Source organism: Leptonotus elevatus, chromosome 12 (genome assembly GCF_054856555.1).
Source record: "Leptonotus elevatus isolate MCC_2025b chromosome 12, RoL_Lele_1.0, whole genome shotgun sequence".
In the NCBI taxonomy this organism is placed as follows: domain Eukaryota; kingdom Metazoa; phylum Chordata; class Actinopteri; order Syngnathiformes; family Syngnathidae; genus Leptonotus; species Leptonotus elevatus.
Window position 1 is genome coordinate 16,027,727 of NC_141250.1, and position 26,833 is coordinate 16,054,559.

A 26,833-nucleotide genomic window follows, 5' to 3' on the forward strand; every position below is an offset into this window, starting at 1 on the left:
TTCAAGTGTATTCAATATGGCTGCTGGGTTCATGCTGAGAATGAATGTGCGGGAAAAGTTAGTCATGCAGTAACCACAGTGTACAGAATACACTGCAAATTAGATGCACTAAATGGCAAATAACACATATTTTACAAGTCAAATGTATTTTAATGGCGGAATATACTTGCTGTGATTATGAATAAAAGAACATTGCACTTTGTTAGTTATGTTTTCATTACAAAGCACACACGCTATGATGTTATATTGTGCTAATTTGATAGTTTTATAGTTTATATATATATATATATATATATATATATATATATATATATATATATATATATATATATATATATATATATATATATAGTTGTTTTTATTTCCATTTATGTAAAAAAATTGTTTACATTTTTTAGAATTATATTTTTATATCTGTTTTTATTTTCACTTTTATTCATTTATTTATTTATTTAGTTATTTATGTATTTTTGTAAACGTTTTGGTCCTCCATAACAAATCAAATTTTGATGATGGCTAAAGTTGTCATTAGCACAAATGAGTTGTCTGCTCACTATCCAGCATAATATTTTAGGCGATGAAGATTAAGCTTCATTTTGCGCCGCTTCAGTCTCTGTCCTGCTAAGTACCTTTTTGGCCTCTAGCGACTCGGGCTAGTCGAAGCTAGCAACGCGAGGCTAACCGCGATGTTTGTTTACTGCTAGCTTATTCTGTAAATGTGTCAAGGAGATCTTTTGAATGATTTCCATTGACAACTGCCAAGAGACAAGCTTTTTATTTGCCCGCTGCTGCTTCAAAGGCCATGTTGGGGCCTTTTGATAAACAAAATGTAGATGTCACCTTCAGTGTGGCTGGTGTGCGTGCCTTCAACAGCTACTCGTTAGCGGCATCAACGTTGTGAAAAATCACTTTAATAAAGAGAAGCAGTTGGCTGGATTTGTTCCTTACGGCTTGCCTAACAGTTGTGCATGACGTCAAACCTGGCGCGTTTGCTCCTCTCTTTTTTTTTCAGGGCAGAGCGCATGTGAGAGGAGACTTGACAACAATTTGGCTGAAATATGTCTGCCGGACAGCTACACCCTCCTGGTGTGTGTGCCAGAAAGAGAGAGAGACACTGCATTTAGCCATGCTAAGGGGCAGGACAAAGATACAAAAACAGAATCGATTGCAAGTGACAGAGAGGAGGAAGGGCAAAAAGTCGTTATTAAGTAGTGAAGTGTATCCTGCGCTCGCTCGCTGTCAGTATTCGGAGCTCGTGAAAACCAACAACGAACATACGTGTGTGCGCGCGTCAGTGTGTGTGTGTGTGTGTAGCCTACAGGGCAACACATCATTGTCCTCCGTTCAATACTGCTGTCACATGGCCATGAATTATGGAAGTGTCTGAAAGTGACAAAGCGCGGCTTACAGCCAAGAGACACTTTTATTGAGTTTTGTTGTGTGTGTGTTTGCATGAGGTCATGTCACACTTTCAATAAAAAGACACAGAGCAACCTCTCTGTCACACCACACCGGGTCCTCCTGTGCTCTAATGAAGATGTTTTATATTCAATGATCGCAAGTACCGGTAGCTATTAAATAATATTGGAAAGAGCTGCGGGCTAGCCATCGACGTGACGACAGAGGAGCTGTTGTGTGACGTTTTGCAACAACCTCCACACGTTGCTGGGCTACACAGCAGTCTTTAAACCAAAGTGTCAACTAGCTAACGCTGAGCACCAGAAGATGTCGCGTTTAAGCGCATGCTGTGAAGCTATGTCAACCCTAAGAAGTTTTTTGCGGCACTCTCAAAGTAGCATGTAAAGCGCTACAGCTAGCTTGCGCACAGAGAGGCAGGAGCAAACAAAGTAAAATAATAAAATATTTGATTTAAAGGTTTTATATTGATAAATATTGATTGTGAAATGCTATGTTGTTGTAGTTGTTTGGAGATGATGTATTAGAAGCTAAAGGTGTTTCTTGTGGCATAGCTAAATGGTATTTTTTTTGTACATTATTTTATGATGTGATGGTGTTATTAAGTGATGGATTTGGTCAATTAAGTCCCCATTAATGGCCCAGGTGTGAAAGTCACCACCTGCCACTAGTGGTGTGCGATACTGCAAATTTTGGTATCGATCCGATAGCAAGTAAATACAGGGCCAGTATCGTCGATACTGATACGAATATCGATACTTGTTGAAAATTATGGTGTATATATTTATATAACCTTTTTGAACAAAGGACAAGATTAGGACAAAGTTTATTGATAAATAGGAAATACTTCATGAACGCCACCCCCCGCAGAATCATTACAACCTTAACACACACAAAAAAAGTTGTTTTACTTTCTTAAACAAGAAATGTACACAAATACTTCATCATATACTGTTCATAAACTACAAATACAAAACTAAAAATTCTGCATTCATCACGTCTTTTTTTGCCTAAATAAACAAGATGTTAAAGATGATCGTACAAAAACAAATATAAAACATAAAACAACATAACCCCCCTTCCCCCAAAAAAAACATTTTCAATGCGTGTTCATGCAATCTACTACAAAGATGAGATGCTAAGTCACGCCACGGCACACGATCAAAACACAGGAGGGGAGGAGGGAGAGCGGGAGCAAGTCTGCCTGTGGGTACTGTGACATGACACATGTTATCTGTTTGACCAAACCGCAGCCGTGCATTAAAGAGTCAAACTGAAACTAAACTACTAGATTGATATTATAGTACCAGTATCGATCTAATATCGATACTGACTTGGCATCGATAATACTGATATTTTTCACTTTGGAATGAAAATCTACTAAATTTACATCACACAAACAACTGAGAGCTTTAATAAGTGTGACAACACGCGCGCACACACACACACACTCACAAACAGAAAATGTTCCCTGAAATGGCTCAACGTTGTTATCAGTGGCATCCTGGAGCTGGAGGGTGCGAGGGTGCGTGACTTCCGGAATAGATTTAGCGTGTCCCCAAAGAGTGTTGTACTCTCACACATACTCAAGTGAATGTAGACAGGTGACTGCATCTTCAGTACTTCCACTCACACAAAATACACACTGTTACGCACATGGCCTCAAGTAAGCCTCGTGTGTCATAATACGCATGAGACTTCTTGTTCTCAACTTTTCATCTTCTTCCTGGAGCATACATGCATGTAGGATAAATAACCATGTGGAGCCGTACCAATTACACGAGATGATTTTCCATTTAATAATACATTTACAAATTCCTCTCTGTGTTGCATCCAGACAGAGAGAAACAGGCGAGATGGCTTAAAAATGCATCAGGGGTCGCCCGCTTGAGCTGACCCCGAGCCATCAGAGTTATTTCGGGATTGTATGTTTCTCGGTGTTCACTTCAGGGAGAATGAAGGAGTGTAGACGTCCTCAGCTCACCTACAGTATATGCACCCCCTGTCTCTGTCACAGTTCCCTATTTTTGTATAAGTGCTAGCTTTACACAAGCATCCATGAAACCTGTTCAATTTGAACCCTAGGCTGCAGCAATATTGGCTTCATGAGATGAAGACTTAAATGGAAGCGATGTAGGGAGAGGGGGGGGGGGGGTACGCACCTTCATCTCATCTCCAGTGAAGGAGAAGACATGGACCTGGGTCTAAATCATTGACAAAAGTAGGACAAAAGCAGTGGGTCAGTACTTGAAGAGCTGCTCTCACATCTCATGAGTCAAGGCACTGAAAATAATTGCAAGGTTCGAATTAAGCGATTTTGATCGCAGTTTGTGAGTCGAAATTCAATTCTCTACTGAGAATTTATTTTTTATTTTTTTCTGATTCACGGACTTGGCCCCAAAATGCTTCACTGTGCTGAATGTAAATTTAATTAATAAATACAATGAAATCAATGCAATCTTTTTTCTTCCTTTTTTTAACAACAACGGTGCGCCCGTGATTAACAGTCGCCCATCCTCGCTGTTTTTCACTGTTTGGGTACTATGTAAGCAAGCTCAGTGCTAACGCCACACTAGCTAGCTAGCAGCAAGCTTCAGCTGGTTAGCTAGTGTGGTTTAAAACGTTACTAAGTCACTCCTAAGTCAGTATACCACCTCTCTGGCAGCAAATAAGCTGCACTTCTGACAAGTATTGTTTTCACGAATGCATGATGAGACATAAAGTAAATAAAAGATGGAGAGACAATGCTAATTGCTAAGCTAAAATTGACAAGAAAATGTGAAACGCCGTAATTAAGTGCTTGAGTTGCTAGTTGACAGATATTTTTTTCATTTTTTAGATGAATATCTTGAATGTTCATATCTAGATACCGATACGATAACGATATATCGCCCATCCTAGCCCAAAGTTAAAGTGGAAGATTGGCTCCAGGTCAAGACCCCAGTGAGGTCAAGCACTAAAATGGATGTTGCCTTACTGTATGAATTGGTCCTTTTTACAATCAAATACAAAGCCGAGAAGCTGTCAGTTTGATGATGTCAACTTTTCAACTTTTTTTGGAGGGAGCAAAAAGTCTTGCATTGTCTAATCTGCTTTCAATGTGAATGAATGCTTAGACATGCGAAGGTATTAGGTTCAATAATTCAGATGGGGATTAATTCAAGATCATATTTGAAATAACGTGAAAGGTTCCGCAAAGAGCGTAAGAAATAAAAAAATTAAATCCCAGTTTAATGTAAGACATATGCATATGCAGCCATTAGTGTCAATTTGTTCTATCAGTGAGTCTCTACACAGGTCAAAGTGTCGCCAGCCTCAGAACTTCATCCTCGCTCATTACGTTGATTCTTTGTAAAGCTGCCCTCGTGGATTTGACATCATTCTCATTTGCGGTGCTTGGAGGTCTGATTAATTCATAATTATCGTGAGAAAGGGGAGGAGAGGCAAAATTTGCAGTCGACTGAATACAGAACAAGGATCCTTCTCAACAATGAACTCTGAAGGTTGATTCTAATCAATGTAAGTCAAAAATGCTCACATTTGATATCTCTTTTCATGCCTGAATACGTTAATAAGATATTCAATTGCATTGCAGGATAGTTGATGTTTTGACAAAATGTCAAGCTGCTTCTGTAGAAAAATTTGCCAGAAAGGTAATTTTGGTGGGATGACTGGGTGTCACTTTGTTGACATCGTTCTGTCAATTCCGTCTCTCTTGGCTAAGAATAAAACTGGTTGTGGTACTAGTACATGTTGAGCAAATGTAAACATAGATGATATTCTGCTGTACAACTGATCATGCTATGTGTGTGTGTGTTTGTTGTTAAAAAATCAAATCGATTTTCTTCATTTTGGCCCAAAATGTTAGTAAAGTGACAAAATGGGCACCACCACTTTTTAGCAGCGCATGATATGTTATGTAAATAAAAAACACATACATGTGAAGTTTGACGTTCTCTCTCTCTCTGCCCCTCCCTCCATCCCTCCCTCCCTAATTAAACCTGCAGTGCAAGCTGTGCTGTCACATTTCCCCTGTTCTATTTCTCCAAAGTACTACTTACTACATTATGCAAATGAGGATCTGTCAATCCTATCGCTCTCTTTTTATTATTTAAGCCTTCATTGTTGGCAGAAACAGCCGCTATCGATATTGCATATTTGCAGGTACTGTCTGTACGTCCTCAAGATGCTAATTTCATCTCGTATTATATTTGACAACTGTGATGTAGCTCATGCTTCCCAATTGTGAAACACGCTAGTACACGTGCCACTGAAATTAAAATAACAATCATTAGATCTAAAAAAAAAAAAACAACAACAAAAAATTGGGTTACTCGAACCCTGACCCTGAGCTGAACATCTGCTAAAATGAGTGAATCAAGCAACACAAAGTTTTAGATAAAAAAGAAGACTGGAACGAAAAAAGTCTGTTATTGCCATCTCTTTTGATCAGTTGAAATGAATTGTCTTTCAAGAATACAGAGAAAGTGTTAGCAGACTAAATTCCATGAACAACCGCAGCACTCAGTGTTACTGTGAAATATTTATAATTTATTAGGAATTCTTCTCTGGATGTGGACGATTGAAAACCCAGACAGCAAAGCCAACCGCCCCCCAGACTGTCGCATTAAAACAAGTCATCACTTATGGATGATCCAACTTCATGTCACAATGTCCAAGTTTCATTGTTGATATGCTGATTAGCCTCCTTTTCTGTTGTGCGGCTGAACCAAAAAAGTAGCCAAATTAATCCAAAAATGGCCGCATCTATAATCTGAGAATGATAAGAGGTTCAGAAAGGATTTAGGATTGAGAGATAAAACTTGACATCCAAGCGAGTTCATAATTTTAGTGAAAAAAAAATACGACTGAAGAAGAGCCAATTGAATTTTATAGTTACCGGTAACTCTGTCCTCAAAACCCCAACGGTAATGCAAGAACAAGTGACGTTAATTAAGAGGGGGGGGGGGGGGACACTCAAATACATTGGAAGTTCCTTGAGCGTGAGTAAGAAGTGAACTAAATACTCTCATTACACAGAATAGACACAGCTGGGTAGAATGTACAGCCAGGGAGGGAGATGATTGGTTGACACGGAAGAAGCAAGTCATCATCAGTGCAACGTGAAGTGACTCCTCTAGATGGCACTCTTGGTTTCCATTTCCATTGCACTAGTCTTTATCTTCAAACCAAGAGCACCATCTAGAAGAGGACAAAAAAATATCGCAAATGCTTCGTGAGGCTTCATGAAGCTTCATTTTCCCATCATTAGAAAAATACCGCAAAAGCTTCGTGAGGCTTCATGAAGCTTCATTTTCCCATCACTATAGGCATCATTATGAAATTTCAGGAGTACAAATGTAGACATGGTTCATGTTGGGACATCTCAAGTGTGTCAACTTTACTTCCTGGCAAGCATCACTTCTCAGGCGTACGAAAGCAGAGATTGATTATTTGCCTCTCATCAAATATTGTGTGTTTGCACTTCCTGAGGCCAATTAAAAATGAGATGATTGGGGGGAAAAAATAGACTCCAGTTGATTCCTGTGTGGTTATCAAACGTGTGGGAAGGGATTAGTGCAAAGCATTTTTGGATGGGCATCAGTCAATGATGTGTGTAGGCTTGCATTTCCTGGCTGTTGAACTATACATTTATAATAACAAAGTGGAATGATGTGCTGTACTGTATACAGATCAAACTACAAACACATTACATAACAGCAACACACATTTTGGAATGATTATCCATACAACAGTGGCAGTTTTAGTTAGAAGCGAGATTTATTAGGCTATGTTAAATGTCTGAAATTAATTGTTAAACAGAATAAGAGCATTCCATATGGATTCATTCATGATCAAAAACTGTTTTTGTTTAATAATGTTTTAATTGCATCTTCACTGTATCTTTTTCAACAAAAATTCCCCCCCAATCTCATGCATTTTTAAGGCCCAGAACCGCATCATAGATTTTGCCTGTGAGACGGAACTGGATGTCGGTGAACCCGGCGGCAGTCAGCAGGGCGCTGTACTGGGCCCCTGTCCTTTCTCGACCCTCTGTCTGCACCAACATGTTCAGGGAGTAAAGCTGCGCCGTGAGCGGGCCGGAGCCGTCCTCGTGAAGCAAGGCTTCCACTAGCAATACAGCGCCTCCTGCAGGAGCAATCAGGGATGGCAGGTTTGTGATGTCATGAGACGTGTTGGGACATTTTTTTGAAGATGCTATTAAGTTTTGTGTATGTGGGTTACATTCTGTCCATGGATGGAAAGTCCCATTTAATGTAGACATTATTATTGCTACAAATCTCATCAATTTTGTATTGTAATTTGTTTTCCTTACGTGGGATCCTATTAAATATGAACAGTTTTAGCAAATAACATCCGAGAGGTTCTGAAATTGTTTTCACAGGTGATAAATGTTTCAAGCTTGGCTGCACACTTGTTAAATCTGTCGAGGCATCAAACAAATCTCCAGATGATATTTACCAACCTGGTTTGCAGGCTCTGTGCACTTTACTGAGCAGTTCTACACAACGTTCGTCCGTCCAGTCATGGAGGATCCTGGCGAGGATGTACAGGTCCGCCTCTAGCAAGGGGTCTCGGAAAAAGTCCCCTAAACGGATAAACAATGTTTAACTAAAACAAAACATAGATTTATATACATAATGCAAATTGGCCATAAAAGAAAGAAGAAGTTATATATATATATATAGATAGAGAGATGAATCGCATTCCATACTTTTGTCAACATAAAAAAATGTTAAACTAATATAAATATGGCTGCATCTTTTTTCATTGATACAGTATTTTCATAATAAATCCTAAAATGTAGTTAAAATTTAAACGATGTACTGTACTGTAAAAAAACGAGTGTGATATTGATTTGTGTTGAGGTCATTTTTCAGCCACTAGATGGCCTTTGTAAGACGTTGGTAACAACTCAGTCCATTTTTCTTTTCATATTAAGAGCTATCTAATCTTTAACATGAAGTAACTTGTGAAATTCTGCACATGTTTAAAATTGTAAAATACAACTTGACCCCAGTTTCCACAAATATATGCATTATTATTAAATTCATCACTGCTAAATTGTGGACGTGTCTGCTGCGTTGCGACTGTAATTACCCCGTACAGGCTTTCCAAGTAAGGGGTGGTCCTTAATCGCACGTTTAAAAAATTTGTGCCGTACTTTAAATTAACTAAAAAATGTACGCACTAATTTTGACACCCCTAATATATATATACATAATGTGAATTAGCTATTAAAAAAAGTAGTGTATGTATATTCCCTGTGATCTACGTTGCTACCACAATATTTCTGGTAATGAAGTGAAGCCGAAGGCATGTGCTTCATTTCAAAGAGATAGTGACACAATTTCACGACACGGTTTGGAAAATGATGAGGGATCGAGCGTTCAACCGAAAAATCCAAAATGAATGCAGGTTATGGAGAAGCGTGTGCCTGCGAGTAGTGCGGTGTGCATTCGGCAAGAAGTAGTTCGCCGGAGTGATAATGAAGTTACCTTCAATGAAGCTTATCTTGTGGTCAGCCTCCTTGACAAAATGTTCTCTGGATGTCTGCACCACCTTGGGGAGGTCAAAGATCGTCACTGCGCACTCTGGGTAGGCCGACGTGCACTGCTTGGCTAATGCCCCGCTGCAGCCTTGGGAGAGAACACAGAATTACTTTGAGTCACTGCACCATGAAGACACACAACCGTAATTAAAATGGTAGGAAATCACTCACAAATGGACAAATAAAGTCAGTGGAGCGGAACAGATGCTCGCAGGTATGTCGCCATTATTATTTATTATTGCATGATTTGTATTCTGTTGCGTACTGCAGCCTCAGGGACACGGTTCAGCTAACATTCATGCCAATAAAGCAGACCAAATTGAACTGAATTTGGAGTGACAAGAGAGACAGATGCTTCGTAAACAAACAAAACAGGGAATGTTCTGTTTGAGAAAAAGAATCGTTCAAGCTAATATGCATGGCCAATAGAATCAACTGCAGATTTGCTTACATTAAGTAGTTTAATTCACGTTTTGTCCTCATCTGGGTTGCGGGGTGACCCCGGGCCAATCCGAGCTGACCATACAGGAAGTCCGCAGTTGAGATTTGTACGTTTAGTTCAATACATTTGCATTGAATTTGTAACATTTATTTAGGTGCAATTTTTATGTACAATACACAATGAGCATATTGTGCCAGTGCAAGTTGATGCTTGAGCCTCATCCATGCGAAAGATGGTGAAATAGCACACACATAAGGGCAGATTATCGTCATACTTTTTTAAAATCAACCTCAATCTGAAGCAGAGGGACAGAAAAACGACTGTATGAATTTGATGGAGGGCCTGAAAAGCAGCGAGGTGGAAAACAGGATCAAAAGATCTCATTTTGACAAAACGACAACAGTGTGTGTGCGGTGTGCATGCATATGTGTGTGTGTGTGTTCTTTCATTGTATGGCACAACCCTTGACTGCGCATCCTACGCTGTACTGCTTTCTTTTTCATCAACAACTACTACTTCTGCCAATATTCTTACAATTCCGTTTTTTGACACGCACTCACACATTGGCCTTCACATCAAACGGGTCGGACGAGGTTGAAAATCAAAGCGCAACGCAGGGGAGTAAAACCGAGCTCAACACAACATCACAACATATGAGACCCAAACTGACCTGGATGAGTCAGTTTGTTAATGACCTCCTTTTATGGGAGCTTTGTGACGGTTGCTGTTCGCTTTATGTGTTGTTGTCTGGCTCTCAAATGCTTGGATGAAACCATCCGCACTGACTTAAGATGTCAAGATTAGTTCTGATGATGAAACTGTTGTTCTGTGTGCTGTGAAATAGTTTGTCATTAGGACGAGAATTTTTTTTCATTTTAACAAGAAACTTTCTCCATTAGGATTAGTTAAGGGAAAATGAAGCTTCATGAAGCACTTTTTTTTTGTACTCCTCTAGATGGAGCTCGTGGTTTAAAGATAAAGGCTAGTCCAATGAAAAATTATTAGATTTGCACTGCATCTTTAAACAGTCAGAAAATATCACAAGTGTTTCATGAAGCTTCATTTGTCTTTCTCGCTAGGATTAGTTATGGGAAAATGAAGCTTCATGAAGCCTCATGAAGACCTTTTATTTTTATTATTTTTACTCTAAATGGTGCTCTTGGTTTAAAGATAAAGGCTAGAGCAATGGAAAATGATTCTATGTCCACTCCACCTTTAACCCAAGAGTGCCATCTAGAGGAGTCAGAATATATCACAAGTGTTTCATGAAGCTTCATTCCTCCATCACTAATTAGGATGAGAAAGTATCTCATTAGGACGAGAAATGTTCTCATTAGGAAGAGAAGGTTTCACGTCTTAAAAAAATAAATCACTCCGTACTTCAATGTCTCTTGTGACTGAGCAAGATTGTATAACTTTACTTTTGACTTCCTTAAACTACGTAATGACTTGACTCGGCATGTTTGAAATTTGGCAGTAACTCACCTTGATTTTTTTCTTTGACAACATGAAGGTTATGACTTGACTATCACAACATAAATCTACAGTATGTGGCACCTGGATAATAACAAGTACCAATTACTTGATTATGAATAACCATCCTCTGGTCCCTTGAAAGGTCCCAAATAAATCTACTCTATTATTACAATAATTATTATTCATTATATCAATGATGTATGCTGCGACAGTGGATTCAATATTCATCTCTGCTGCTTGGCACAAAGTTGGACAGACGGCCAGCCGGAGGAGCTTAGCAGCAGCAGGTGTGTGCAGATGTAACAGATGTTGGGTGAGAGACGAATACTTAACGGGACACTGTGGTCATGCCCTTCGCACCCCTGCTGTCCATACACACTCATTTTAGTGAAGGCGCACTTATTATGCGCCCGTCACGCATAAATATGAACACAGCAAGCTGCACTGAGAAGTGGAGAGGAAGGATGTCGTCTGTGTGTGCGTCTTTCCCTGTTTTAGTGACTTCACAGCGCCCCTGTGTGGCTAGTTAGGGTATCACGTACAGTTTGTATTAGATTCCTTACTTGGTTTGGTATAAATAATTGACTGTTAAATAACTGTACACTCTGAAATACAATAACATAACGGGATGGGTTTTTTTTTTTATGTAGTTGCAAATTCTTTAGTCTCAGGAAGAAAATATCCTCACTTTTGACTTTTAATTAAAGCTGTCCTGTGAGAATGTTTTACTATTCATTCATTTGTAAATTATGTTATTTGTGGAATAGTATAAATTGATAAGCATGGACCAGTGAGCTATTTTCCGGGTGAAAGTCTGCTTTAATGACATTGAAGAAAGTGTTTCACATTTACTAAAACACTAATTACGAACCTCTCGTGTCACTAAACTGTCATGAAGGCCATTCATGTACCTAATTGGACTCTCTGTGAAGTGTGACGGCACAATAAGTGACATCACGAATATGTATGCTCACCTCGGCCAGCTGTCTCTCACTTAACACATGACACTGACAGTTTGAAATGTTAATGGCCGTGAACCGTCGTCCTCACCGGAAATTACTTTGCGGTGATTAACAAAACACTTCTTACCTCCGAGGTCGCATACGACCTTGAATGGCGAAAGGTCAAAGGCCGTGAGCACATCTCGACCACAGATGTTCCATATGGAATTCATTAGCTGCATGAACTTCACCATCTCCTCGTCGGACCTCGACACACAAACACAAGTCAGTGTTATTTACTGTAGTCGCTAATGTTTGGATGTGTCGCTACATTGAGCTAACGACTGATTCTTGCACGGCGTTACCAAAGGCTTCGCAAAAAAACACTCATACACACGCACACACTTGTTTATCCGCTTCCAGAAAAGTACCAGCCTATGGCGACACATTGTGTGTGTTTGGGAGAGACAGCGTGCTGCAACATAGAAGAGCCTGTGGTGACTGCTGCTGTTCTGAGAAATCTCCACCTCATCACCCAGCACTTTACATGCCACAGGGCACACACGCACACACACACACACACACACACACACACAAATCAAAGCGTCTTCTGCTCCGCAACACTACAGACTTGTAAGTGTCCAAATTTGAGTGTAGTCAAAGAGTTTGATACACAAGCAAACTTTGGATGACACACTAACCTCCGGAAGAACTTTGAAAGTGACTCAATGCTTTAATGTGGACATTCTGGACTCGGATTACCCCACATGTGAACAAGCCAAATGACTCTGGGGCCAAACAATGACTTGTCAGTTGTGATTTTGGCGACGTTTTATCATGATGACCTTCTCCCCAAATATAACAGATGACTGTTAACGAAAGTGGATATTGGATATATTAGAATGTAGTGAAGACTAAGCCCTCCTTAAAAGGATTCATTACTGCCTATAGATGCTACAAGATCACAAAGCACTACTTTCCTATTATAGACAGAGCTATGGTTAGTCTTGGAAAGATTTTAAATAATATCTACGGAAGAGGATTAGAGCCAGTGAAGAGAAAAAAAAAGGGTTAGCAGGATTCTCACTTTATTCTCAGAATTCTGACTTTAATCACTTTAAAGTCAGAATTTTGACTAACTTTAAAGTCAAAATTCTGATATTGTGACATAGAGCTATGACTTACTTGTTGCGGCAAGTCAGAATTCAGAAAGTCAGAATTCTGAGAATAAAGTAAAGTTTCTTCTCTCCACTGGCCCTAATCCTCTCCGTAGATATAATTTAAAATATTTACACGATTTTAAAGTCAAAATCCTCACTTTCAAGTCAGAATTGTGATAATAAAGTCAGAAATCCTGCCAACGTGTTTTCCTCTTCACTGGCCCTAATCCCCTGTAGATATCAGATGTAGTGCAGACTACCAAAAAAAACAAAAAACTTCATATTCTTGGTCCTACTGGATCTAAGTGCTGCTATATAACATTATATTAAATGTGGGGTTCCACAAGGTTCAATTTTAGGCCCAACCACGAATAGCAAATAAGTGACATCATTTTCAGAGCGGTTCGGAGGTTCCTGCAAAAAAAATGGAGGATAGGTTGTTCCCCCAAAAATCTGTGAATACTGTTAAAAATTCCCAAATTCCAAAGCGCAAATATACAAGGTTCACTGAAATTCCATGATTTCATTTGTAGCTTCAATTGTTTATTTGTTCTATGATTTCCTTTCTGACAATGATGAAACATTGACCTGAATGAAATTGAGTTAAAAACATTGGAAAAGCTTGGGCGTTCTACAACTTTTGACCGATAGTGTTGTTCTTTGGCACAAGATAGCGCCAAAGCAATACTTTTATATAAGACATTCTTTTTGGCCTAAGCACAAAAATAGCAAATAAGTGAGAATAGGTTCTAGAAGTAAAAATCTGTGCATAGCGAAATTCAAATATATAGTAGCTAACTCGGGTTTGAGAAATTGTCTCAATACCTTTACTTAGGAGAGTGTATTTTTGTTTTTATGGAGCCGTCAAATTTCCATTGCGGCATGATGCAAAAAGTAGTGATGGGAAAATAAAGCTTCACGAGGCCTCATGAAGCACTTGCAGTATTTTTTTTTTTTACTCTTCTAGATCAGTGGTTCTCAATCGTTGTCCTTGAGTACCCCTATCCAGCCTGTTTTCCATGTCTCCCATAGCCAAACCAGGGGTTTCAAACGATCAGCTAATTAGCAAGCTCTGCATGAAGCCTGATAACGATCCTCAGCTGTGTTGGCTCAGGGAGACATGGGAAACAGGCTGAATAGGGGTTCTCGAGGACCGGGGTTGAGAACCAGTGCTCTAGTTGGTGCTCTTGGTTTAAAAATAAAGGCTAGTGCAATATGAATTGATTTCATGTCCACTACATCTTTAAACCAAGAGTGCCATCTAGAGGAGTCAAAAAAGATCACAAGTGCTTCACGAAGCTTCATTCTTCAAGTCTTGTTTTGGTATGCCAAAAAATAAAGATGAATATTGTTAACATAAATGACAAACTAACTTTGGCTAATATTTGGCAAGCTCTTTGTTCACAGGAAAACAATAACATTAGGGATAAGATATGGATTCGTGCAATTCTGCGTGGGGTCCAATTGGAAATCTACATATTTGCCCTTGAAATGAAATGACTTCCACAGCGAGATTTAAAATCATCTGACCGTTTTAGAAAACACATCAGTCACTTTAAGCAAAGTGGATAAGTGATGCAAATAAGCAATGCCATTTTATTCTGCTTTAATTTTCTCATTATGCAATCTTGTTCGTGCTCTGAATCTCCAGACGTGTCAAGCTCTCTCTCTCTCTCTCGCCTTGGCTCAAGTATCTTTTTTTTTTTTAAGTGTTAGAATTCAAGCCATATTCCAGACTTGACTAAATTATTCAGGTGCATTATGCGGCTGGTTAAATGGCAAGGAGTAAACAAGTGTGTGAGTCATGCAGCCGGCTTTGAATCATTCTGTTGCCGCTCCAAGAAAGCCCTCAATGACTTCCGTGCTTGTTTCCTGCGCTAATTTCCTCTTCGTATTCTCGGGGGAAATCAGCGAGGACAAACAACCGCAGCTCCTCATTTCGCCATTGTGAGCAGGTGTTGATATTTCGTTTTTCTATCAATTAGCGGTGAATGACAAATTCATCATTCCGAGGACGGCTCACAATTGTTGCTGCACGTTTCATAGTTGGAATTTTCTCAGACGGAGTTTGTCTTTTTAAATGGCGGAATTTCTGTGAGGTAATCAGAGGGCTCTGCATGGTGACATTACGAAATGACGACAACACAGCGATAGTGGAGTGGATGAATAAAGTGCAGCAATGAGTAGCAGCAAACACACGAGATGCATCAGATTATAGTTTTTTTCCATTCAGAATTGTTAAAAAAAAACTTTGGGAAACTCGCATTTAAAAAACAGCTCACCAGGGTTAAAATTGTTTGGGTTTTGGAGTTTTCATTTTAGTTACTTTTTATTTGGCTTTCTTTATATTATTTACTTTCTATTTTGTTTTGTTTTTGTTTTTATATTGTTAGTTTTAATTCGTTTTTAGACAAGTAAAAAAAAAAAAAAGGTCACTAAGTACAATTCTCAGGCAATACCAAAATAAATACATAAAAAATTAACCGTGCAAGCTAACGTATGATATTAAATGACAAAGACAAAGACAAAAACAAATGACATTTTTGCAATAATTATAACTCATTTTATATATATTTTTTCAAACATTTTTTGTTTTTGTTTTATTTTATTTTTTTATATCTTATACACATTTTATTTTGTTAGTTTTCATTAACTATAATAACCTTGCAGCACACACACAATTTTGAAAAATAATCTGCCTTTGCTATTTGAAAATTGCTTTCTACTACATTGTGATGTTGATTTCAATTTGAATTTGTGTTCAGCCTTTGCACACATCCCCGCCCACCGTATGAATGCCAGTTGATGACAACGATGCAATGCTTAAGTTTTGGTGCATCAAAGTCGAAGAAAGATTCTTACCTGTAGAGAGCCTGAAACAAGTCTGTGGAGCTCACGCCGAAGGCTTTCTCATATTGATTTCTCCCCTCCCTGCGACATATAAAATACATGATGTTCTTATTTTGAAAGGACGCATCTTTTTTTTGTGCTTGCGTGTCACTGGTTGGATTGAAATATACAAAGTGTGTCGTCAAAAGTGAGACTAAGCAAGCTAAATAAGCATTCACATCGACAATTTAGTATTCAATTAACCTAACATGCAATATCTACAGGGGATCTGCAATACTATTAATTAATTCAAATTCAATTTGAATTCTCCTCATGAACCCAACCCTGAAAGACAGAATTATACTGCACGGGAAATATTTGATGAGTAATTTCTAAGGCTCAATTACAGTGGCTTCATTTTCATGGTATCATTTTTAATTATTCTTTTTTTCACTTCCAGACTTGAGCAGAGCTGCTAATAATGTGGCTGAACTCAATTTGGGCACACAGAGGCTTTAACATGAACTCATTCACTGCCATTGACGGCTATAGACGTCAAAAATGTATTTTAACTATTTCTATTAGTTAACATTTTTTTCCCACTTTTGTTAACAAGAGTGTGAAAACCTAGATTTTTTTATTGAATATTTAGAACATATATACAATTTGTGATTAATTGTGCGTTAACTAGTGAAGTCATGCGATTAATTCCATTAAAAATTTTAATCACCTGACGCCCCTAATTTTTAAGAACCTTTTCTTTTCTTTTTTTTATTGCGTTAGGCAATTAATTTTTTAAAATTGTAATTAAGCACATGCCTTCAATAATTAACTCACAGTTAATCAATAATTTTATATCCGTTCTAAATGTAAATATATATTTTTAAGGTTTTCATACTCTTATTAACAAAAGTGGAAAAAGTGTTAAACTAATGGAAATAGTTCAAATGAATGTTTGACGTCTATAGCCGTCAATGGCAGTGAATGAGTTAAAGGACGTTGGTGCTCTGACCCTCCAGACCACTATAAACTCTTCAAAATCCCAAACATGTGACAACCAACTTGCTGCCTCATTCATATCTTATATGACGGAAATGCCCTGAGGTGTAACAGCAATGTTCACTGACCTGACAGCATCAGTCAGGTAGTGCCAGCACAGGTAGATTGTTCTGGAACTGTACTGGATGGAGTGGTAGAGGGTTGCGGGACCAGAGCGGGTCAGGTAGAGGCTGGCCTGCTCTGTATTGCTGTAAGACACTAACATAGGACATGCAAATGAGTTCCTGCAGGTGTCCCAACGCCTTTTCACCTTTCACCATGAGATGGTGAGGAAGTGGAACAAAAGAGAGAAAAGGCAAAGAGTGTCATGTCCCCCCCCCCCCCCCCAAATGTATTTTGCAAATGCAGTAAACATTTTCACTTAACACAAATGTCGACACTTTGCCACTATGCATTCACTTGAATAAGACCACGCCCCCCCCCCCCCCCCACACACACACACACACGACTCTGACTAATTTATTTAGGGGGACTTTTTTTTCAGAATATTTATTTATTTATGTTTTATGGAATAACAATTTTTTCTGTTTTTTTAGAATGCATTTTTTTTTCATTAAAAATATATTTAAAAATCAGGAACAATTTTGTAAAAAAACTAAAAATATATATATTTTCTTTTTTCTTTTTAAAAACACCAAAATTCCATAAAGCAGAAAGAAGCTAAAGAACAAAAAAAATCAGATAGTTAAAAAAAATATTAATTTTTTTCTTTCTGTTTTTCGGAATATTTTCCCCCTGTTTTTCAGGGTTTTTTTATGACAAAAAAAACAACAAAAATAAAATGATTCTGAAAATATATTTAAAAAAATCTATAAAACAGAATTTAAAATAAATATATTCAAAATAATAATAATAATAATGTCTAGGAAAAACAGGAGTGTGTTTTTTTTTTTTTTTTAAGTGAATGCAATACACCGTCAGATGTACTTTGGACAATGATGGTGGCACCTTTGTGCAAAGACTTTATTATAACAATTAAGTGGGATTAGCCTCCACGTTTAGCTGGCATTTGAATATCCAAGTTTAAAATTGACCTTTGAACTTTGCAAATACACCCAATCTATAGTAAATATCACTACAGTTCTTGTTCTTACATAGACTAATAATCCCTGAAAGTTTGAAAATCTGTCCAAAGCTGTGACCAGAAACGGGATGATCTGACATTTTGAGTAACAGTGTCAGAGGTCAAAACAAACTATAGGTGCTGTATCATGTCCCTCTCTTGAGCTTTATACATTACACAATATTTAGCGGTCAACTCACTTTGTCCATTTTGCTTGTGCGCCTCAAGCAGCTGAAGGCCACAACAGGCCGCCAGCAGCCTCTGGGTGCCATCCAGGCTGGCACCGACCGCCTGGCTGATGTCTTCGGCAGACAGAGGGCATCCTGCAGCCAGCAGCACGTCGAACACGCCCAGCTCGCAGGCCGTGAACACAGTCTGGCTCAGAGAAGAAAATGTGAAGGTCAGACCTCGATTGTGTCATTTGTGGGGGGGAGGAAGGTGGGAGGGGGAATTACTTTCTGGTTCTTTTGTTCCCGACATATTTAAATATACTTCATTAGTTTAATTCGAAAAGTGAAACTCGAGTTACTTTTATGCAGATTCAATACACATAAAAAAACAACAACCTGATAATCAGTTTCATTAAATATTGTCTTTGCTTGAGGGGTGAATTTGGGTTTTCATTCACGCTCAGTTATAATTATGAAATGTCTATCTATGAAGAATAAAGTATAATAAGAGGATACGTGTTATTAGGGGTGTTAGAAAAAATAGATTCGGCAATATATGCGATATTAAAGCACGCAATTCTCGAATCGATTCGATATGCGGCCGAATCGATTTTTATACAAACATTTTTTATGGGAATATTCAACAAATTATCTTTTTTAGGGTTAGGATTCACACATTAAGTATGGAAGAATGTTAAATTAATGGAACATTAAGCCTTAATATTTTATTTCAGTGCTGTTCAAACGTGAAACAGACTGCAACCTGTTTGTTAAATGCAGTGGCTGTTATAAGCCTGAATTTTCAGATAAATAAATACATTTTCATACAAATCTTACCTTAGTATTTTTTTTTATTTGAGTAAAAAAAAAAATCGCAATAATCAATGTATAGATTTGCATCGGGATTAATCGGTATCGAATCGTGACCTATGAATTGTGATACGAATCGAATCGCCAGGTACTGGCAATTCACACCCCTACGTGCGATATAAAGAAAATGATGTATTTTATAGCTTGGATGTGTGCATTACCTTGGAGACAAGGAAGCCTTCCATATACTCTAGTATTTTCCTGGGGTATTTTCCAGCAGTAGGCGAAGCCTCACTTGATTCCATCACATGCCGACCTGCCATGGACCACAAAGGTGTCTGACAAGTGGAGACCAAACCAGACTAACGCCACATGCAGAAAAGTGCCCATCTAGCAGTGGGATAAGCTGATTAGAGGCCGATAACCCAGATTAGAGCATGGGCTCTCACCCGCTACTGGACCATGAATCAAAACACTGCAGCCTAGTTTGCTATCGCTCACACTCCAATGGAGAATTTCACTGGAGACATTTTTAGAACAGTTCCACACTTCTATCTTCATGGCAATTTTATTATAAGCAAAATCATAAATAGCCTGGAAATTTTATTGTAACTTCGTGAACACGTTCCATGAGGCTGCACAGTAGAGACTTGACGAATCCCAAAACTCGAACCCAGCTTTTTAAAAGCACCATCTTGAGTCCCTTGCAATCTTATCAAGAGCGACGGTGTGGGCATGAAGTCAAGGTTGAGAGTTCTTACATTCCTATTGTTGTGGAAACTGCTGCTTGCTTAATCAGCTTCAGAATGCAGTCAACTGATTCTTCTGAGCTTTAATCTCACAAGCCGGTCATACTGACAAGAACATTTTCAAGCAAACAGAAAAACTTAAAAAAAAAATAAAAAATAAAAAGACAAAACGCTGTTAAAGAAGTAAAGATGTGTCCAAACCATTTTAAAGAGTCTTTCACGTGTTGGTTGTAAAACCTGAGTTTTCTTGGGCAGCTTTAAAAGAACCGTCAAGACATTCGAGGCAGCTCAGACGTTTTCAAGTGTTCAGTTCACATTTGTATGGGAGCAGCATCAAGTTGTTCGCTTCTTTCTTCACCTTCAGTTGCAGCGGAAGTGGTCACGGTGCTTGTCCAGGACTCGTCTTAAACATAGTCCTTGCTGCTCATATTAGTCTAATATTTACTATTGTGATTATTTTTAAAATGTTACTAATGCAGACAAAAAACATGTTGTAATAATACTATGAGAGTGGAAAATCTAAAAACAAATCTAATGGTAGCATTACGTTATTGTCGTCACACAGTTTTACACCAGATTTCTTTTCTCTCTTTTTTTCCTTTTTTTAATCCTGGCTTGGGACTGGCTGTGGCTGGATAATGCACTGGCAGGGAACCGAACCCATGCCGACTATTGAAATGTAAAAAGCTCACTGTCAGCCATTTTAGAACATTTTGACATTTATACAGATCTAAAATTGCGTTCTATTATGATATGGATAGATGCCAAATCTGCCAGATGAAACAATATTCTGTCCTTTCAGCAGGGGGGGAAAAAAATAGATTCTGACATTTTCCGTTCTTTTATAATCAGCAGTAGAACAAATGTAGATTGCACAAAATGCAGCCGTTTCTCCCGGTAGACTCAAAAACCGAGCTGATCTCATCTCTAAAATGGGCCATCACTGCCATCTACTGGTAGTTGTGCATCAGTTACGTTACAGTGGAGCTGCATCAGACGCTCACCCACTGTTGAAAAATGAAATTGACGAGTATGCTCGTCACTGGCACTGAATGAGTTACACTTGTTTGTAGCCAATACAACGTCAAGTGAGCATGGAATGGATTACTGACAATGTACAAGTACACTTTGTGCGAAAACAATGTGTGTCTTTGAAAAAACGAAAGGAAACCCAAAACCATGTGAAGTGGTTGAAATGTGTCAAGGGGAGCCATGTTCATCTTCTGGAGTGACTCCCGTCTCGACTGCAGCTGCGCCTCCTGTATCCTCGGCCGTATCGACTCCTGTCCCGGCTGCTGCTCCTGGAGTCGCCTCCGCTGTATCTTCGGTGGCCGCGCCTGCGGCTCCTTCCCCGGCTGTAGCTCCTCCCGCTGCTGCTCCTGCTCCTGTCCCGGCTGGAGCTTGTGCTCCTGCTCCAGTGGCTGTGGCTGCGCCTCCTGTCGCTCCTCCGGTGCCGGCTGGAGGTTCTGCGGCGGCTACTGCTCCGTCTCCGTCTGCTGCTGCTGGAGTGGCGCCTCCTGGAGCTGCGGTCAGGCTCCTTGCTGTACCTGCTCCTCACCTCCTCTTTCCTCTTCTCCTCCTTCCCGTTCTTCTCCTTTGTCCTTTTTCCTGAAATGTCACAAGGTTTGGATGCTGGTTTCTCTTTGGCCTCTGCTACCTTGACTCCGTTCACCTGGCCCAGGACCAGCAGGGACGCGTTCTCCCTGCCGGGATCCGGGGCCTCCTCGCTCCCTGCGGTGTTGTCCTGCGTGTCAGGAGGTCTGACGGGCTTCTCGTTGCTCTTCTTCAGCATGTTGGAGAGCAGCTTCTCCCTCAGCTCCTTCTCCCGCCGCTGGAGGTCCAGGGACCGTTCCTTCTCCAGCTCCACCTTGAGGAGCTCCTCCTGCTGCTTGCGCCGGCAGGCCTCAAGCTGCTGGCGCCGGGCGCGCTCCTCCTCCTGTCGAGCCTTCTCCCGCTTTTCCTGCTCCTCGCGTTGGGCGCGCTCCTTCTCCTCCTCCTTCTGCTTGGCCGCCTTTGAGGGAAGAGACGCAAGGATATAGCATCAAAAGGGGCTGCAAACGTGGGAATCTGGTGCTCCTCCGACGGTACCTTGGCCCTGGCCAGCAGCTCAGCGATGAGCCGGATTGATTCCAGATTGCGCTGAACCAGTAGAAGCCTCCTTTCTTCCATGGCGATCTTCATTTGTAGCTTCTTCTGCTCCTCCTCCTGCTGCTTCCTCACCCTCTTCATGTTCTTCCTCTCCTCTCTCTCCTGCAGTTTCTGCTCGCGCTTGCGCTGCTTCTCCTCCTTCTTCCTCTCCCGCTCCTCTTCTTCCTGTTCTTTCTGTTTGCTGCAATAGAGCACATTTGGGCTCGGTCCATGTCTGCCTTCTCATTTGTTAGCGCCGGGTCTTACCGCTCTTGCTCTTTACGCCGCTCTTCTTCTTCCTTCTCCCGCCGCTTCTGCTCCTCTCGCTGCTTCTCCAGCTCCTGCAGTTTGAGCCTCTCCAGGTTTCGCTTCTTCACAGCCGACTCGCCGAGATGCTTGGTGGTGTCAAAGGTCACCTGGAGAGGATGCAGACACCAAAGCTCGGTCTGAAAAACTTCAAATAGTTTATTCATGTCCACATGACCAAAAAATTTTAAGATTATTGCCAGCCAAACTGCACCAGAACAAAAAGGATATGGTCATTGAAACCATTTATTTTATTTGGTAATAGTAAGCAAATTTCCTGAAAATAACATTTGCACTTTACTCGATTAAAAATGTCAAAAACACAATAATGTCATAATTTCACCAATAATCTATCATATATATCTTATATCATGCGTCTTTGTTTAGCGGCCGGGCAGTTCTAATCAAGTGGGCGGAACTTACACTGATTTAACTTTCTGCAGAGTTGCTTTAACACCAAATAAATCAACTCTTCTCAAATAACTCAAAAACTGACCTCCATTTAAATCATACTGTGTTAAAAAATATATACTTTCGGGTTTGAACTAAACTCTGAAACTTCTAACACCAAAATGTATTTATTTTTGCTGTGAATGTATTCTCATAACACAAAATGTAGAACTTTGGAATGAAAATGAACATATATGTTACATTATGTGTCAAGTTTTACATGATACGTTTTGAGGGTAAAAAGATAGACGTGAATTTTTTTTAACATTTCTGAATGAGTCAAGTGCTTTTTAATTTATTTATTTTTTTTACATTTTCAGGCATTGTTACATTTGCAGGAAATTATTACATTATAGGGTGCTACACAAAGTTATGAAAATATTATAACACAGTATAATTATAACTGGGTTCTATTCCAGTTGCTATGCATATCTTAGCAGTTTCTAGCATGCATTCAAATGAAAAACTCAACCCCGCTGAGGTCGAACAATTCCAAATTAAACACCCTAATCTAATTGCAATAGCGTCTGTCACACACCACCAAAGGTGGGTATGCGTTTATTGTTAACGTCTTTTTACACATTAGGAAAGCCTGACAGTTAAGAAGGTTAAAAGGTTAATTAAAACATGGGTGACAGGTTGATCTTTCTATTTTCCTTTAATCTGACGCCTCCAAGCAAAATAGAATGGATTGTGCGTCACCACTTTATTAGGAAACAAATCGAACTTGATCTCATCTCTCTTGTCGCCGAGTAAGAGATTTGTGCAACACACCTTTAATACTCATTTTAATTAGCCTCCCTCCCCGCGCAACATGAGCGGCTTTGATTCTCATTACATTAAAAGGTCTTAAAAAGGAGCCTGGTGACTGAGCGGAAACCAGCTCAACTGCGTCTTACACTTGCGGCCTCCCACACGGCTCGCGCAGGAGGTCCCAATTACGTACAGTGTTAACAGGTGCGTGCTGGCCAATCCGTTCATGATCACATATGAAAGGAGCAGGATGCCAGCTCGCGGTCTGTAAGCCGTTACAATGAAGGGGGTTTAGTGTACCTTTATGTTGCAGGCAACCGCCTTCCCATCGTCTCCTTTCAGCATCAGCTTCATGCCGCGCAGCGTGTCCATGGCCTTGGTGAAGCCGCAGTATTCGTGATACTGAACATAAGCCTCAAAGTTCAAATGGCCCCCGAAACTAAAAGTATTAAAGTTCTTGTCCAGCATCTCCTCCCTGTATGGGTCCAGCATTGGGATGTCCACGTTTCGCACCTGAATCAACAAACACAGTTGATGTATTGACATCATTTCGCAGTTGAACCTTAGGTTTAGGGATATTTGATAACACTTTTTTTTTTAATAATCAGTTGTGGGTTTTTTGGGTGATATTGAACATATATCCAATATCAATATCCCTATACACCCTTATAAAACAAAAAAAATAAAAAATAAATGTAGTTTGAAAGTTTTAAATTGAAGTTACCATTTAACCAGTAATAAGAGCCAATAAATGAATGAAATATTTCAGAGGTTTGGCCCCAAAATGTAACCCTGTGGAACACCATACGTTCCGTTATACATGTGAATTCATATTGCACTTATTTGTCCAATCGCTTTTTTTGTGTGTGTGTGTGTGTTCGACGTAGTTAGCAAGAAGGGATTACAATAATAAAGAAATCATGCGACATACCATCGCAACAGTTAAAAGTTACAATTGAGCGTGATCACCTGCAGCCGATGATGGCCAGGTGGGGCATATCGAGCCTAGTCAACCGCCCTATCAGTCGCATTTCTGAGGCGGGGCAAACCTGAGCTAGCAGACGGTGGACTGAACCAATGAGCGAAGAGCGGACGCGGCGTCAGAAAAGCGACTCGTTGAAGTATTTTATTTATTTATTTATTTTTGGGGCGGAGACCGAGTAAAAATCCAACATGGTTACGAGCCGAAGAGAGACAGTCGTGAGTGACGTTGCTCGCGAAGTGGGTGTGGCTTATCAGGCTAGGGCATATCATCACGAATCATACAAGTCGGGTGTGTGTCTTGACCTACGCCAAACCTCTGACACTGACTCAGCGAACCCCTGAGGTTTGATTGAACCCAGTTTAAGAAGCACTGATTTAGACAGTATTGCAAGAGTTGTACCTTGCCAAAGGCCTCAAAGACGGCGATGAGGACCTCCTCGCACGGCCGATCCGGAAAACCGCTTTGTTTCTGGCTGAACCAGCGGCAGGGCAGCCCTTCCAGGTGAATAGTGTCGGGTCGCTCACCCGGTAGAGTTTCATTCATGTCTTTGGCATCGCGAAAGAACGAGTCCCAGTCGTGCCTTGTTGGGAAGTCCACTTTGTTCTCCACTGCACGAACCTGGAGGGAAAAATTCAGGTTGTATCCATATTAATTTTTAGCTCTGAAAAAGCATTTTCATCAATCGTTTTTTTCCACTTACCTTCAGTACATCAGTAAATCCACTAAGTTTGATGCTCTTCCCATCCAGGCGGCTCAACAGACTTTTAACAACCGTTTTGTTCTCTACTTCTCCCTCAAAACGAATGAAGTCCATGGTGCTCTTGGAGACCCGCAGGGCTGCAAACTGGTCGGGCACCACCATGGCCTTTACTCTCTCCATGACCTCCCAGTTGGAGATGCTCTTTCCCGGCAGCTTGAGTTGCGGAAGCGTCACGCTGACGGTCATTTTGACAATGGGCTTCAAGTACACGTTGTACTCGGCAGAAAGGCACACCGCCTCGGTGGTGTCGTGGACGATGGTGGTCATTGTGGCAGACAGCACTGAAACCTGATGGAGGTTTGAGGAGACTATTGTTACAAAATACAGAATAATGTTAAAAATTAAGTATAGAGCGTTTTTTCTTTGTGGATATGGTTGAAGATATTTAGTGAACAAGCCACTTTCAATCCTGTTTTTTTACAGGAAAAAAAACATAGGAAATGATGAATGAGTCGGTGCTTTTAGAGATTCTGAATTCTCTGCATGTGCATGATGTGTCAGAAAAGTTCTAGAACTCGCGTTACAATATATATTTATAATCCAAATTACATATTTTTCACTTTAAAGTAATCCCTAGGAGTCAGGAACTGTCGGATGCTCGTGGCATTGTGAGCAGCCACGAGTTATCCTGCTAATCAAGCTAAGCAATCGCTGCAAGCTAAGCAATTGCTGCAAAATCTCTTTGTATGTTCAACTCATAGCTTGTAGTTTGAAATATATGTTTTGTGACACCAGTGCTAGAAATTTTCGGACATACCTCATGTAGTTGTTCTCATGCGTTTACCAGTAAGTCATCTAACCTTAAATGGCGTGCTTTCAAAGGCTAAGATCAAACAAGTTAGTGTATTTTTAAAGCGCTATGCCAGTTTTGACACAAAATTAAGAGTGCACGAACATTATTAGACTTTATTGTAAAACAAATATTTGAATCCGTTACGAGTACAAGTGGCTACGGTGCCAACAGCGAGATATCTAAATGTTGCTTACAGGCTAGCCTAGTTAGCATGGATAGTTCCTTGACTCGCACTTACCTTAAAACCCCGCTCGTGTAATTTGAACAAAACTCTTAAAAGTTCTCTTATAACGAAAATTTCAAATAGTTGCACATCTGGTAACCACGCGGTAAAAGACAATAAAATTATTTTGAGGGAAGCCAACGATCCGGGGTAGCAAATTAACACAAGCAAGCCACTTCCGCATCATGTCAACTTTAACCTCAGAGCGGACCGACGAGTACTCACGCAACACGTCATGGTTGTCCACAACAGCGACACCAAATGGAAATGTGTGAGTGTTGCATATTATTGCGATTTTTTTTTTTAAATAAAATAGTCCATTTTAAAAATGAATCAAATTAGATTGTCACTGATATATTACTATAATACTATTGTTATTAAACACATTTTATTTAATTAGATTATTATTATTATTATTGCTGCTGTTGTTTTTGCAGTCATCACTTTTCTAAATAGGCAAAAAAATGGATGGCTGAATGGATGTTTATTTTTCTTACACGTGACCCCAAGAAAAATCACATTCCGACCACAAAATGATGACCACTGTCTTACACGACGTTATTTGTGTTTCGCTGTGATGAATTGTACTTTCTCGTTCATTTGTTGCATTTTTGGCTCCATCGATGTGACTCTCTGGGGACTGAATGTGAGCCAGATTGAATATGGATTAGTCTGATGCGGGAGCACTAGTGGCACCGATTCCCTGAAAGAATGGCAGGGGAATTTACATAACAGGCATTACTCCCTT

At 39.8% G+C, this 26,833-nt stretch overlaps 2 protein-coding genes and 1 long non-coding RNA gene across 3 annotated transcripts in view; 1 reads left to right on the top strand and 2 right to left on the bottom strand.

Annotated features, from left to right (window-relative positions):
* The window catches only part of LOC147164746 (uncharacterized), a 28,733-nt gene extending 20,649 nt beyond the window's left edge, over nucleotides 1-8,084 (top strand). Inside the window, exon 3 of the long non-coding RNA XR_015096661.1 lies at nucleotides 7,364-8,084. This is a non-coding gene — a long non-coding RNA (uncharacterized LOC147164746). The remainder of the gene's footprint in view (nucleotides 1-7,363) is intronic.
* asmt (acetylserotonin O-methyltransferase) lies at nucleotides 2,308-19,328 on the bottom strand. The gene is made up of 8 exons (XM_086090926.1): nucleotides 19,161-19,328; nucleotides 18,160-18,334; nucleotides 16,965-17,094; nucleotides 15,871-15,939; nucleotides 11,997-12,115; nucleotides 8,937-9,077; nucleotides 7,904-8,026; nucleotides 2,308-7,566 (listed from the first exon to the last, which is right to left on the bottom strand). The coding sequence occupies exons 1-8, from the start codon at nucleotides 19,260-19,262 to the stop codon at nucleotides 7,349-7,351; spliced, it is 1,077 nt and encodes a 358-aa protein (XP_085947052.1). The 5' UTR covers nucleotides 19,263-19,328; the 3' UTR covers nucleotides 2,308-7,348.
* A 194-nt stretch (nucleotides 19,329-19,522) lies between these two features.
* Nucleotides 19,523-26,278, bottom strand: akap17a (A kinase (PRKA) anchor protein 17A). The gene is made up of 7 exons (XM_086090925.1): nucleotides 26,101-26,278; nucleotides 25,010-25,357; nucleotides 24,709-24,927; nucleotides 23,625-23,837; nucleotides 22,083-22,231; nucleotides 21,777-22,017; nucleotides 19,523-21,699 (listed from the first exon to the last, which is right to left on the bottom strand). The coding sequence occupies exons 2-7, from the start codon at nucleotides 25,334-25,336 to the stop codon at nucleotides 20,905-20,907; spliced, it is 1,944 nt and encodes a 647-aa protein (XP_085947051.1). The 5' UTR covers nucleotides 25,337-25,357; nucleotides 26,101-26,278; the 3' UTR covers nucleotides 19,523-20,904.
* Nucleotides 26,279-26,833: the final 555 nt, after the last annotated feature.